This window comes from Hyperoodon ampullatus (assembly GCF_949752795.1).
Source record: "Hyperoodon ampullatus genome assembly, chromosome: 7".
Classification (NCBI taxonomy): domain Eukaryota; kingdom Metazoa; phylum Chordata; class Mammalia; order Artiodactyla; family Ziphiidae; genus Hyperoodon; species Hyperoodon ampullatus.
Window position 1 is genome coordinate 103,532,344 of NC_136920.1, and position 13,140 is coordinate 103,545,483.

The following is a 13,140-nucleotide window of genomic DNA, read 5'->3' on the forward strand; positions in this document are numbered from 1 at the left end:
TTAATGGTGTCATTTAATGAAAAGACAGTCTTAACTTTAAGCTCCATTTATCACTCTTTTTCCTTATGGCTGTGAATGTATTATTGTTTACTACCTCCTAGAAACTTTGTTTTACCTTTCACATTTAGGTCCACAGTCCATATGTAAGTGATTTTTATAAGAGTCAAGGTTTGTTTTTTCCCGTACATATTTCTAACTGACCCAGACCCATTTATTGCAAAGACTTAGTACCATACATAGCATCACCTTTGTCACAAATCCAGAAGTCTATATGTATGGATCTGTTTCTAGACTCTGTTCTGTTCCACTTATTTATTTATCTATCCTATTGCCAATGCCACAGTGTTCAGTTACTAGTTGTACCTAAAAAGATTTTTAACTGACGTGTCATAAATAAGTCATAGGTATATAATAAAATGGTAGGAAGCATGTTTCAAAGACAAGGCAACTTTTGGGCTCCCATGTTACTTAACTTTATCTTTTATCTTTAATCTTTTATGGTATTAGTTGTTAATTATTACACATTATATACTTTCATAAATTATAATCCTGAAATTGAGAAAAGGAAAATAATTACTTGAAAAAGTTAATACAGAGAGCCATTTAGTTTATAACAGGGCAAACTAAGTCTCCAGAAGAGTTTAATATCTGCCAAGGCTGGACTTCTCCATTTCAGTCAACGGACTGAATATTCTGCATATTTCACAGAATAAACCCTCTCCTCCCATGGTATTGCTAGGTGATGCACCTCCTGGATCATCCCTGTGTTGGTAGTTTTCTCTTTGTTTGCTGTATTAACTGTACTTTTCCTTTCCTCTCATCTCTGGTAGCTTCCTTTTCTACTTATTCACAATCCTTTTCTTAATAGAGAGCTCCTGGAGAGGAAGTTCTGGAGATGGAAAATCCAAGAGAGGAAGATCAGCTGTTGAAATGTCTTTGCTGCAAACCTCTATGGGTTGAGGATGTGATAACAGTTTCTCAGTGGGATGACAAGCTCTGTAACTCTGATTTATCTTCTAAGTTGGCATTTATAATACAGCTTTTCTGTTGGGTTTCCCACCGCTGCCCAAGTCTGGTCTTTTCAGATTTTCTTCCTTTAATCTTTCATTCTCAGCCACAGGAGGAGCTTCACATGCTCTTCACATTTGCAGTATTGCTGTTTATTTGGTGGTTATAAATGTTTTATCTTTTTTGACGTGGGGAGGGGGCTTTTTTTTTTTCCTTCAATGCATGATTCTAGTGCAGTGGCTTACTGTTTTGCTAAAATAAAATTAGTAGTGTATTTGGGTCCCTGTCAAAGAGCTCCTGAATTTTTAGCTGGTTTTTCTTTATAGAGGGCCTGTGGATTGTGAACCTAAATGTTAAAGGTAGAATGAAGTTTCTAGAAGTTAGTAAAGGAGAGAATGTGTTCATAACCATAAGGAAAAGATTGATAAATTGAACTTTTATAATTATAAAGGGGACTCTGGCCCTTGGCATCTTTGCAGAGGGTTTGTAGGACCCCTGACAATCTGTTTCTATGTTATTGTCAGTGTTCCTCTGGCCTTTGATTCTTTCCCCGTGCTTTGCTTTTTTTCCACCTCTCCTAGATGAGCAGTGTCAATCATAGTATTTTTTTAATGACCTTGCTTGCAAACTCCAATGTCTGGATAATCTATGGGCCTATTCTGTAGTCTGTTTTCTCTTTTTGGGGTGGGGGGAGGATGTCAGGGGCTCATTTGGTCCTATCTGGTATACCTGGTAATTTTGATTGAATGCCCAACATTGTATATGAAAAGTTATAGAGACTTTGGATGGTGTTATTTTCCTTTAGAGAGGATTTAATTTGCTTTTGACAGGCAGAATATGTGCAGATCACCTGGATAGAGTTAACCTGGGTTTCAGGCTTTGTTAACGTTGGTCTCTTTCTGGTTTTCCCATTGCTAGTCTAGCCCTTTGGGGTGTCATCTGAAAGACTGCATATTTACTGGGGCCCTTCTGTCTTAGAGGGCCTTGAACTCCAACCTTTGACTCCCAAGCTGCAAGAGAGTGTTAATCTCTCTGATCACCTCTTTACCCTCTTACAGCTGCTTTTTGCTTGTTTCCCTATGTGTACATTTTAGGAGTTGGCAAATATCTTGAGGAGAAATACACATAGATTTTGAGACTTTTCTGTTTACTCCTTTTCAGGATCTTGTCCTTTCAAGCCTTGGATGCTTTGGCAGCCCCAAAGTCTAAATCTCTGTCTTCTTAGCCTGATAGAATACTACAGGCTCTGCCTCTATTCCACTCCACTGGGAATATTATATACCTATTTTTTTGCATATAAAATAAGCAAATACATGATATACACACAAAGATATGTTTTTCTTTCCACTTCTTTCTTTTTTTTTTTTTTGTTGGCAATAATCTCAGATATTATTCAAAAGCAAGACCACCCACCCCAATTACTCTGGTTATCCCTTCATAATGAACATATCCTACTTTTACAAAATTTTTCCTTGTGTCTACTTCAGTAAATTTTTTTTTTTTTTTTTTTTTTTTTTTTTTTTTGGTGGTACGTGGGCCTCTCATTGTTGTGGCCTCTCCCGTTGCGGAGCACAGACTCCGGACGCGCAGGCCCAGCAGCCATGGCTCACGGGCCCAGCCGCTCCGCGGCATGTGGGATCTTCCCGGACCGGGGCACGAACCCGTGTCCCCTGCATCGGCAGGCGGACTCTCAACCACTGCGCCACCAGGGAAGCCCTACTTCAGTAAATTTAAAAATTAATTTATTGTCTCAATTCTCTTCTAATTGTTTGGCTGTGGAAAATTGGCATATTAGATTGCACTGCCTGGACCAGCAACCAGAAGATCCCCTATAAACTTGTTAGAAAAGTAAATTCTCTGGCTCCATCCCACATCTATTGAATCAGAACCCGTAGGGGTGGTACCCAACAATCGAGTTTAACAAGTCATCCAGGAGATTCTGATAGAAACCATTTGAGAAACAGTGGCATATGAGAAACATGTGCTATTTACTTAATGGACAGGCAGACATGGAAGTGAGGGAATATATCAAATAAGAAAATAAGTAGTGGCCCAAGTGCTTTGACTCTAAATGGGTACAGAACAAGAATAGCCATGAATGAGACTCATAAACTGGTTCTATTCAGATACATATGAACTGCCCCTCTCTTCTGCTTGATTTCCATGGGCTTACGTTAGTGTAAAACCCCAAGTACATTTGTCTTGGGCAGATCTGTAAATTCTTCAGCATATGGACACTGTAGAGAAAGAAGTAGGATTGACCATTTCCTCCTAATCATCTCCCAGGCTGCATTACCCAATATGCAGTCTGTCTACGCACATGTTTCTGTCATCTGCCAAGCGGGGGCAGAAAAAAAAAATATAAATATATTTATATAAATAAGTACACTTATATAAATATAGATTTTTATATAAATAAATATAATACATATTTTTAAAATCTTCATTTTGGGTAATGTTTTTTAAAAGTACCAAAATGGTCATTATTAGAAAAAGCAAAACATTTTTGGCCTTCCTTATATCTTTTTATGACTTTGTTTTGTTTTTAGTTTGATTGCTGGGACTAAGGCACTAGATACAATTTTTCAATGCCTGAGGGCTTATAGGGTTTTAATCTGGCTCAGAATTCTCCACTTCCACTTCTTTCTTAAACAAAAGGTACATATATCCTTTTGCACGTTGCTGTTTTCAGTTACCATTGCTTAGATGTAGTACAGGTATTCTAAAATTGCTTTTTCAGTAAGTAATTTGTAATCATATTCTTAATTCTATGATTTCTAAGAATCTTGATAATAGAACTTTTATTTTCTTTTTTTAATATATAATAGTATTAGTTCTTTTCCCAGGGTAAAAATAAACTATTACCCTAGACTGGAAAGAGGAATAAAAAAATCTATAATCTTGAGATATTTTTTATTATTATTATTTTTTTACTAATACTGTTATTTATTTTTTATTTATTTATTTTTTTTGCGTTACGCGGGCCTCTCACTGCTGTGGCCTCTCCCGTTGCGGAGAACAGGCTCCGGATGCGCAGGCTCAGCGGCCATGGCTCACGGGCCCAGCTGCTCCGTGGCATGTGGGATCTTCCCGGACCGGGGCACAAACCCGTGTCCCCCGCATCGGCAGGCGGACTCGCAACCACTGCGCCACCAGGGAAGCCCCCCTTATAATTTTTATAGCTTCCAATCTTTGCCCTTGGGGGTGACATAAGAGTTGATTTGGCTTGCCAAGTCTTAGACCTGTCAAAATCAAGTGATGCTTGTGTTCAAACCTGATTGAGAAAGGGAAGCTTTCACAAATTTTATTAGCTTGAACTTAGAATAACTTCCCTGGTCTACACCTAATTAACTTCCATAACCATCTACATCAATATACTGTGTACTGTTAATGAGAGAAACAATTTATTCTTGTAACCTTTCACCTTTGTTCTGAAAGAGCTAAGATTCTAAAAGAAGCCAGATTTCCTTCGTACTCTCTTCTCACATGCCAGACCTCAAAAATTGTAGGTTCTCGATTTTTTTGACCCAGATAGGCAAAACATTGATACTATTCACATTTCTCATCTAATCCTTCTCCTCAAGGGCTTCTAACTGGATCCAAGGTCTGGAGGGATGTTTGTTTCATATAAATATATATATATATATATATTTTGGCCATGCCGCAGACCTTGAGGGGTCTTAGTTCCGTCTTAGTTCCCCTGACCAGGGATTCAACCCTGGGCCACAGCAGTGAAAGTGCCGAGTTCTAACCACTGGACCTCCAGGGAACTCCTGAAATATTCTAATTTGTGGGTTCACAAACTTTTTCTGTAAAAGACTGGATAGTAAATATTTCAGGCTTTGCAGGCCACATGGTCTGTTACAGCTATCAGCTCTCCCATTGCAGCATGAAAGCAGTCATGTGCAATACCTGAACGAATGAGATTGTGTTCCAGTAAAACTTTATTTACAAAAATACGGCATTGGGTTAGGTTTGGTCACTGAGCCATAGTTTGCCAATCATAGTTAACTGGAGAGGAAAGAAAGGGATCATTGTGGGATATATGACACTTCAAAACCTTCCTTTCTAGACTAGAGACTAGAGTAGATTTGAAGCTTTCAGTTCATTTTCAACATTAAAAAAAAATTAGAGTTTTGTGTAATTCTTAATATACCACAAAACAACCATTGCTCTGTCTACTATTCCTCAAATTAATACTTAGTACAAAAAAACTGTTAGAAAATAAAGAATATTTTGAAATTTAACTTTGTAACCCAGACTTATTTTTCTTTATTGGCTCATAGTACAGAAAGAATTTTTATTATGAGAGAAAATAAGGCGTTGTTTTCATTTGTAAACTTCTCTTATTATTTGTTTGCTTGTTTAGAAGCAGGATACAGCTGTGAACTTTGTGAGCTTTATTTTATGTATTAGTAAGCCAGATGGAAAGAATGATCATAAAAAAAGTTAGATGGGCTAGCTCTGATGTCCAAGTTTTAGAAGACGTATACTAAAATGAATAATCCTAGAATTTAGCTTCAGTAACATCCTTCGTTATATACATTTCATCTTTATAGCCAAATAGTCTCATAGAAGTTTTACATTTTATCTAGAATTTAAAGTCATTTTTCTTCCCAGTCTTCTCAAAACCTCCCAAGTCTTAACTGCAGTTACTTAAATTAGTTCTGACCAAGAACAACAAAATGAAGAACAGTAAGGTGATTTGTACATTACAGTTAGCTTTCAAATCTTTTGACATATAGATTTTCAGTTTTTCTTTTTTTCTAAAGTATACAGAAAGGGAGAGTCATTCTTTGTAGGACATTGCACCCATCTTAATAGATTACATTCTCTTGTCTTCTGTCACAAATGTCCTTGCTATTGAACAAAGATTGTCAGAATAATATTTAAAATTAGTACTTTCAAATTGATTTCAAATCTTTTGGCTTTGTGCTAGTAATATTTTCCTTTCTCAACTCATTAGAATAAGAAAGGAGAATTAACTTTATGATCTGTACACTTATGGATTAAAATTCACCTCATTTATCTCCAAATATTACTTACTTGTCTTCATGCTTGAGGAATGGATATGTACTAATAACTGAAAATTTTCAGTAATTCATATAATTCATATCAAAATTCCTCTTTTAGTCAGTAAGTATTGTTTTCAGTCTTAATGTCTTGGGTTTACTTATCTAATACTTAGTTTAGGTAAGTAAAAACTTATTTAAGTTTTAAAGTGTTATTTTATAGACTTTTGAAACAGATGGCAGTTTGTTTAGGTCAAAACTTCAGAGAGAGGTTTTTTTAAAAATTTTCATTGGTGTATAGTTGATTTACAATGTTGTATTAGTTTCACGTGTTCAGCAAAGCGAATCAGTTATACATATACATATATCCCCTCTTTTTTTTTTAGATTCTTTTCCCATATAGGCTATTACAGAATATTGAGTAGAGGTCCCTGTGCTATACAGCAGGTTCTTATTAGTTATCTATTTAATATATAGTATTGTGTATGTGTCAGTCCCAATCTCCCAGTTTATCCCTTCTCCCCGCTCCCCCCAATCCCCTGGTAAACATAAGTTTGTTTTCTACATCTGTGACTCTGCTTCTGTTTTGTAAATAAGTTCATTTGTACCTTTTTTTAGATTCCACATATAAGCAATATCATATGATATTTGTCTTTCTCTGTCTGACTTACTTCACTCAGTATGACAAGCTCTAGGTCCATCCCTGTTGCTGCAAATGGCATTATTTTGTTCTCTTTTATGGCTGAGTATATAGGTACCATTGTATATTCCATTGTATATAGGTATCACATCTTTACCATTCATCTGTCAGTGGACACTTAGGTTGCTTCCATGTCCTGGCTGTTGTAAATAGTGCTGCAATGAACATTGGGGTAATGTATCTTTTTGAATTATGGTTTTCTCTGGGTATATCCCCAGGAGTGGGATTGCTGGGTCATATAGTAGTTCTATTTTTAGTTTTTTAAGGAACCTCCATACTGTTCCCCCTAGTGGCTGTACCAACTTACAGTCCCACCAACAGTGTAGGAGGGTTCCCTTTTGGAGAGTATTTTTAAAAAATAAAATAAAGGATGTGCTTCTAGCTTTATGACATAACTTGAATTACAGAGAATTTTCATTTCTTTGCATTTTTGAATTGTGTAATAGAGTTTTAAAAGTTATTAGGCTTTTGCCAAGTTAAAACGAGGTAATGTTCATTTGCGTATGTGCTAGTTTTAAGAAACTGTACAGATTAGATTCCTTGCTACTATTTTGACTTCTTTTGATAATGAGAAAATTAGAATTAATCATTGTTTTGGGGGATACATATATTTGACAGAACTAGAAGAACAGACTCGAAAAGCTCTAGAACTGGACCAGGAACGAAAACGAGCAAAAGAAGAAGCAGAAAGGCTTGAAAAGGAGCGTCGAGCTGCTGAAGAGGCCAAATCTGCTATAGCAAAACAGGCTGCCGACCAGATGAAGAATCAGGAGCAGCTGGTAGGGAACCTGGGTTCTGTTAGGGGAAAAGAAAAATTCAGACAAAAGCATGGACGAAATCGGTCCTGCAATTTCAGAGTGTTTATTCTCTGAGCACAAAGGTGTTGGTTAATTATGTTTTCAAATCCCCTCACTGTGGGATGTGTGCACTCACTGCAAGGAACTTATATCTTTTTATTCGAATGTATTTTAAAGCAGTAAGTAGAATAACAATTATGAAAACCATAGACCACATGGACCATTTTCTGTATTCAGACAGAGGAATACCCATCATCACAAATGAAATACCAGTGTAAAAATAGACAATTTGGAGGTTGCAGTATTTAGTACAGTAAATAAATGATCAGTATTGTGCAGCCACTACCAAAAGTGTGTTGTAATGTATCCAAAATCAACAGTAAAATTTTGTTTGCCAATGAGTACCAATAAAATAATAAAATAAGTTCAAATAATGGAAACTTAAAAAAAAAAAAAACACCTTTGTAAAATTAAGTATATTATACCTTCTGGAAAGCAAACCAAAGAGACAAGTGTGGAAATAACAAAGTGTGGAAATAAACCTAAAATGTTTATTTCTTCTTTTAAAAGGAAACCTAAGAATAAAACCATAAAAGACACATGGAGCCTGTTGCTAACAAAAGGTTCTGATTTGCTTAGATTTTGTATAAATCACTGGCATGTTTTGCTTTAGATAAGTTGACAGTTACGTATATTCTAAACCCTGTAAGATAGCCGTAGGTTAACTATAAGATAGATCATAATTGATTGGGGTTTTTTGTGTATTTAGTGGACTTGCAAGTAATGAGGAGTAGGCATGACACCTAGAAGATTTGGGATTTAAATATTGGTTTAGGCATTTCCTTGCTATGTGTCTGGGTCTTTCTGAGCCTCAGATCCCTCCCTTTGAAAAAAGGAATAATGCCACCTAATAGTATTGTTGGGGAATCAAATGAGATTATTTGACAAAGTGCTGTTTAAATTATAAAGTGTTATGTAAATAGAATTCTTTTTCCTTCTGTAGGCTTTAACAGATAGTTTATTGATGAAAGTTAAAAAATAGCTCCTAGGTTCCTGCTATGAAAACAGGAATAACTACATGTATATAGAATAATAAAATTTTTTTCACTTTGTCTCATTAGCTCATTATACCTAGTACAAGTAAGATATTTATGCTCTTAAAGAAATAGTTCCTTTTTTTAAACAGAAGACTGTCTATGAAAAACATATAATACAGTCCATGTGGGAATTCCCTGGCGGTCCAGTGGTTAGGACTCTGAGCTTCCACTGCAGGGGGCACAGGTTTGATCCCTGGTCGGGGAACTAAGATCTCGGAAGCTGCACGGCATGACCAAAAAAAAAAAAAAAACAGTCCATGTACATTAAAGCTTTTTTGACTTAATATAAATGACTGAAAATATATTACTTTTTAGTATTGGTAATTGTTTTGTTTATTTTAGGCAGCAGAACTTGCCGAATTCACTGCCAAGATTGCGCTTCTAGAAGAAGCCAAGAAAAAAAAGGAGGAGGAAGCTACTGAGTGGCAACACAAAGTAATCATTTGTTCATCACTATAAATTATTGAACATCTATTTTGTACCCAGCCGTATGTGGAATTTATAGAGATAAACATAAGTTGCTGTCATGATTTAGAGGGGAAGAGGTACCTCTGTATGAATTTGTATGTACTGTAGTAAATACTAATCTAGTGATAATAAGCTAAGTACTTTGGGAACACAGAAGAAATGTTTAATTTCTGAGGGAATGAGGCAGGTGTTGGGGAAACCCTTATAAATTTAAGCCAGCTCTTGAATAATACATTCAATTTGGGGGTAGAAAAGATGGGGACTGAAGAGGAAGTCATTCCAGATGGAGGGAAGTGAATGAGCATAACAAGTATAAAAGCACACGACAGATTTGAGGTCAACTAGTAAGTGAGCAAAACTTAGAGTCTGTTTTCAGAAATTTTGAGAGTTGTGGCTAGAAAGTTAGAGAGGGAATTAAGTTGGGAAAGGCTTTAAATAACAGCCCTGCTAAGGCAAGATGCTGGGAAATATCTGTAGACGTTGGGCTCTGAAGATTTCAAAACAGGATTGTAACATGATCAAGCATGGTTTTATAAAAACAGTTTAGTAATCAGCATGAAGGATGGATTGGGACAGTGGGCAGGATTACTTAAGAGCTAATGACTCACTAAGGATGTGGCATTGAGAAAAAAGAGGAACAGGAATTACTGAAGGACATTTTGTGGTAGACTCAAAGGGGAATGGCAACCAAATGACTGGATGTAAAGCTGAATTATAAGAATGCAATGAAGATGATACTGAGATTTCTGAGTTCCTAAGTAGATGAAACCATTGGTGTCTGAAATGGCATAAAAGTGAAAAATTAGGCTTTATTTGGAGGGGTAGGGAATATAAGATAATGAGAATTTAATTCAAACTTTAATTTTAACTCTTAAATGGAACTATAATAATGACAATTTTTTACACTCAAAGGTATATAGTTCTCTGATTTTTCTACGACAAAATGTACTTATTACAGAAAGCAGTTTTGTTTCCCTCTTAAATTTTCTTTGTAGCACTTCGGATTTCATAGGGAAGTTTTTGGTATTGAGAGTTATGTATATATGTATATATCAATAGAACTCTACAAAAGGAAAAGCACAACTTTTTTTAACACTACTTTCTTTATTAGAATTGTATAGATCCCTTTATATAGGGATCTATACAATCTATATCCCTTTATATAGGGATCTATATACAGAGTGAGATCATACTGTACATACTATTCTGTTTTAGTCAGTTTTCATCTCATCTAATATTAGACTATATTCAAAATTTTTTCATTTAGATATAATTGACATATAACGTATTTTTAGGTGTACATCATGATGATTCAATATTTGTATCTATTGTGAAGCGATCATCACAGTAAGTGTAGTTAACATCCATCACCATATATAGCTACAGAAATTTTTTTCTTGTTATGTAAACTTTTCAGATTTACTTTCTTAGCAACTTTGAAATATAGAATATAGTATTATTAACTGTAGTCCATATGCTGTACATTATATCCCCATGACTCATTTATTTTATAGCTGGGAGTTTGTACTTTTTAACTCCCTTCTCCCATTCCTCTTCATTTATACCTCTGGTAACCATCAGTCTGTTCTCTGTATCCATAAGCTCGGTTTTTTTGTTTGTTTGGTTGGTTGGTTTATTTTTAGATTCCATATATAAGCGAGATCATTTGGTAATTTGTCTTTCTCTGTCTGACTTATTTCACTTGGCATGATACCCTCAAGGTCCATCCATGTTGTTGCAAATGGCAAGATTTCCTGGGACTTCCCTGGTGGTCCAGTGGTTAAGACTTCGCCTTCCAATGCAGGAGGTGCAGATTCAATCCCTGGTTGGGGAGCTAAGGTCCCACATGCCTTGGGGCCAAAAAACTAAAACATAAAAAAGCAGAAGCAATATTGTAACATATTCAATAAAGACTTTAAAAATGGTCCACATCAAAAAAAAATCTTAAAAAAAATTCCTTTTTTATAGCGGAATAGTATTTCACTATATACTAATATTTATACCACATTTTTTTATCTGTTTATCTACTGATGGACATTTAGGGTGCTTCCATATGTATCTTGGCTATTGTAAATAATGCTGCAGTGAACGTGGGGGGATGCATTTATCTTTTCAGGTTAGTGTTTTTGTTTGATAAATATCCAGAAGTAGAATTGCTGGATTATATGGTAGTTCTATTTTTGAGTTTTTTAAGGAGGAATCTTCATACTGTTTTCCACAGTGGCTGTACCAATTTACATTCCCAGTGAAAGTGAACAAGCGGTCCCTTTTCTCCACATCCTTACCAACATTTGTTATTTCTTGTCTTTTTGATAATAGCCATTCTAACAGGTATGAGGTGTTATCTCATTGTGGTTTTGATTTGCATTTCCTTGATGATTAGTGATGTTGAGCACCTTTCCATGTGCCTGTTGGCCATCCCTCTGTTGTCTTTAGAAGAATGTCCTTTCATATCATCTGCTCAGTTTTTAAAATAGAATTAGGATTTTTGTTTTTTTTTTCTGTTGGGTTGTATGAATTCTTTATAAATTTTGAGTATTAACCCCTTATCAGATACATGATTTCCATATCTTTTCTCCCATTCTGTATGTTGCATTTTCATTTTTTTGATATATATATTTTTTGCTTTCAGAAGCCTTTTGGTTTGAAGTAATCCCACTTGTTTATTTTTGCTTTCGTTGCTTTTGCTTTCAGTGTCAAATCCAAAAATTTATCACCAAGATCTATATCAAGGAGCTTACTACGTGTATTTTCTTCAAAATTTTTATGGTTTCAGGTCCTACGTTCAAATCTTTGATCCATTTTGAGTTGATTTTTCTGTATGGTGTACGATAGGGGCCCGGTTTCATTCTTTTGCATGTGGCTCTCTAGTTTTCCTAGCACCACTTATTGCAGAGACTGTCCTTTCCCCAACCCCTATTCTTGGCTGCTTTGTTGTAAATTAATTAACCATATATGTGTGGGTTTATTTCTGGGCCGACTATATTCAGAATTGAACCAAAAAGTCTTTTATAGCTAATTTGCCAGGCCAGTGTCCAGAGTAGGACTTTGCATTGCATCTGTTTGCTCTAAGTCTCTTTTAAAGTAGGACAGTTCTTCTTTTTATGATATTGGTTTATTAAAACGACCCACAGATTGTCCCTCCTCCTGTATTTGTCTAATTCCTTTCTTATGGTGTCATTCAGCTTGTCTTTTTATCATCAATATTTCTTGTAAGCTGGAAGATAAACCTAAAAGTTTGAAGGATTCAAGTTAAAAATTTCTGGCTATGATGCCTCATAGGTGAGACTTTCAGATAATTTATCATCCAAACTAGAACACTTTTGAGAGTGAAAGCGGGTGTTGTTAATAATTACACCAGGACAACAGTGTAAAGCAGTACTTTTCCAGACAAACCAGCACAATATAATTACTCAAATAATTGGTGATGTTGGATACTTCCTGTTGTATTATATCAGAAGACATTTAATATCTGATTAACCCACCATTAGTTGTTTTAATTGATCATTGGACTAGAGTAATAGCAGTCTGTTTCCTCCATTGTCTGGTTATATTTTATCGTTGCTAAAATGTAATCTATTCGATGTGGAATTCTTTGGCATTATACTTATATCCATTTTCTCATCAACCATTTGTATAACAATTTTAGCAACAGTTGATAATCCTTGCCAGAATTAATAATTTTATTAGGGTTTTGCACAGTGGTGTCTTTAATTCTGTCATGTACCTGCTGGCATTCTTCTATAAAAATAAGCTTTTATCAATAGGGCCTGTTTTCATTACCCTGAAATATAGTTTATATTAGAAAGAAAGGATAATAACTTGATTTTTTTTTGATGTGGACCATTTTTAAAGTCTTTATTGAATTTGTTAACAATATTGCTTCTGTTTTGGTTTTTTGGCAGCGAGGCATGTGGGATCTTAGCTCCCTGACCAGGGATCAAACCCGCACCTCCTGTATTGGAAGGCGAAGTCTTAACCACTGGACCGCCAGGGAAGTCCCAGGATAACTTGATTCTTTTAATTACCAATTTTCAAAGTAAGTTGCTGATAAACGT

General features: G+C 35.5%; 1 protein-coding gene across 3 annotated transcripts in view; it reads left to right on the plus strand.

The window, feature by feature from the left end:
- Positions 1–13,140, plus strand: part of RDX (radixin) — a 92,259-nt gene that overhangs the window by 51,293 nt on the left and 27,826 nt on the right. For all 3 annotated transcript variants that reach the window (XM_079708697.1, XM_079708695.1, XM_079708696.1), the window contains 2 exons: positions 7,339–7,499; positions 8,957–9,049. In XM_079708697.1, the coding sequence (XP_079564823.1) occupies positions 7,339–7,499; positions 8,957–9,049 (254 nt within the window). The remainder of the gene's footprint in view (positions 1–7,338; positions 7,500–8,956; positions 9,050–13,140) is intronic.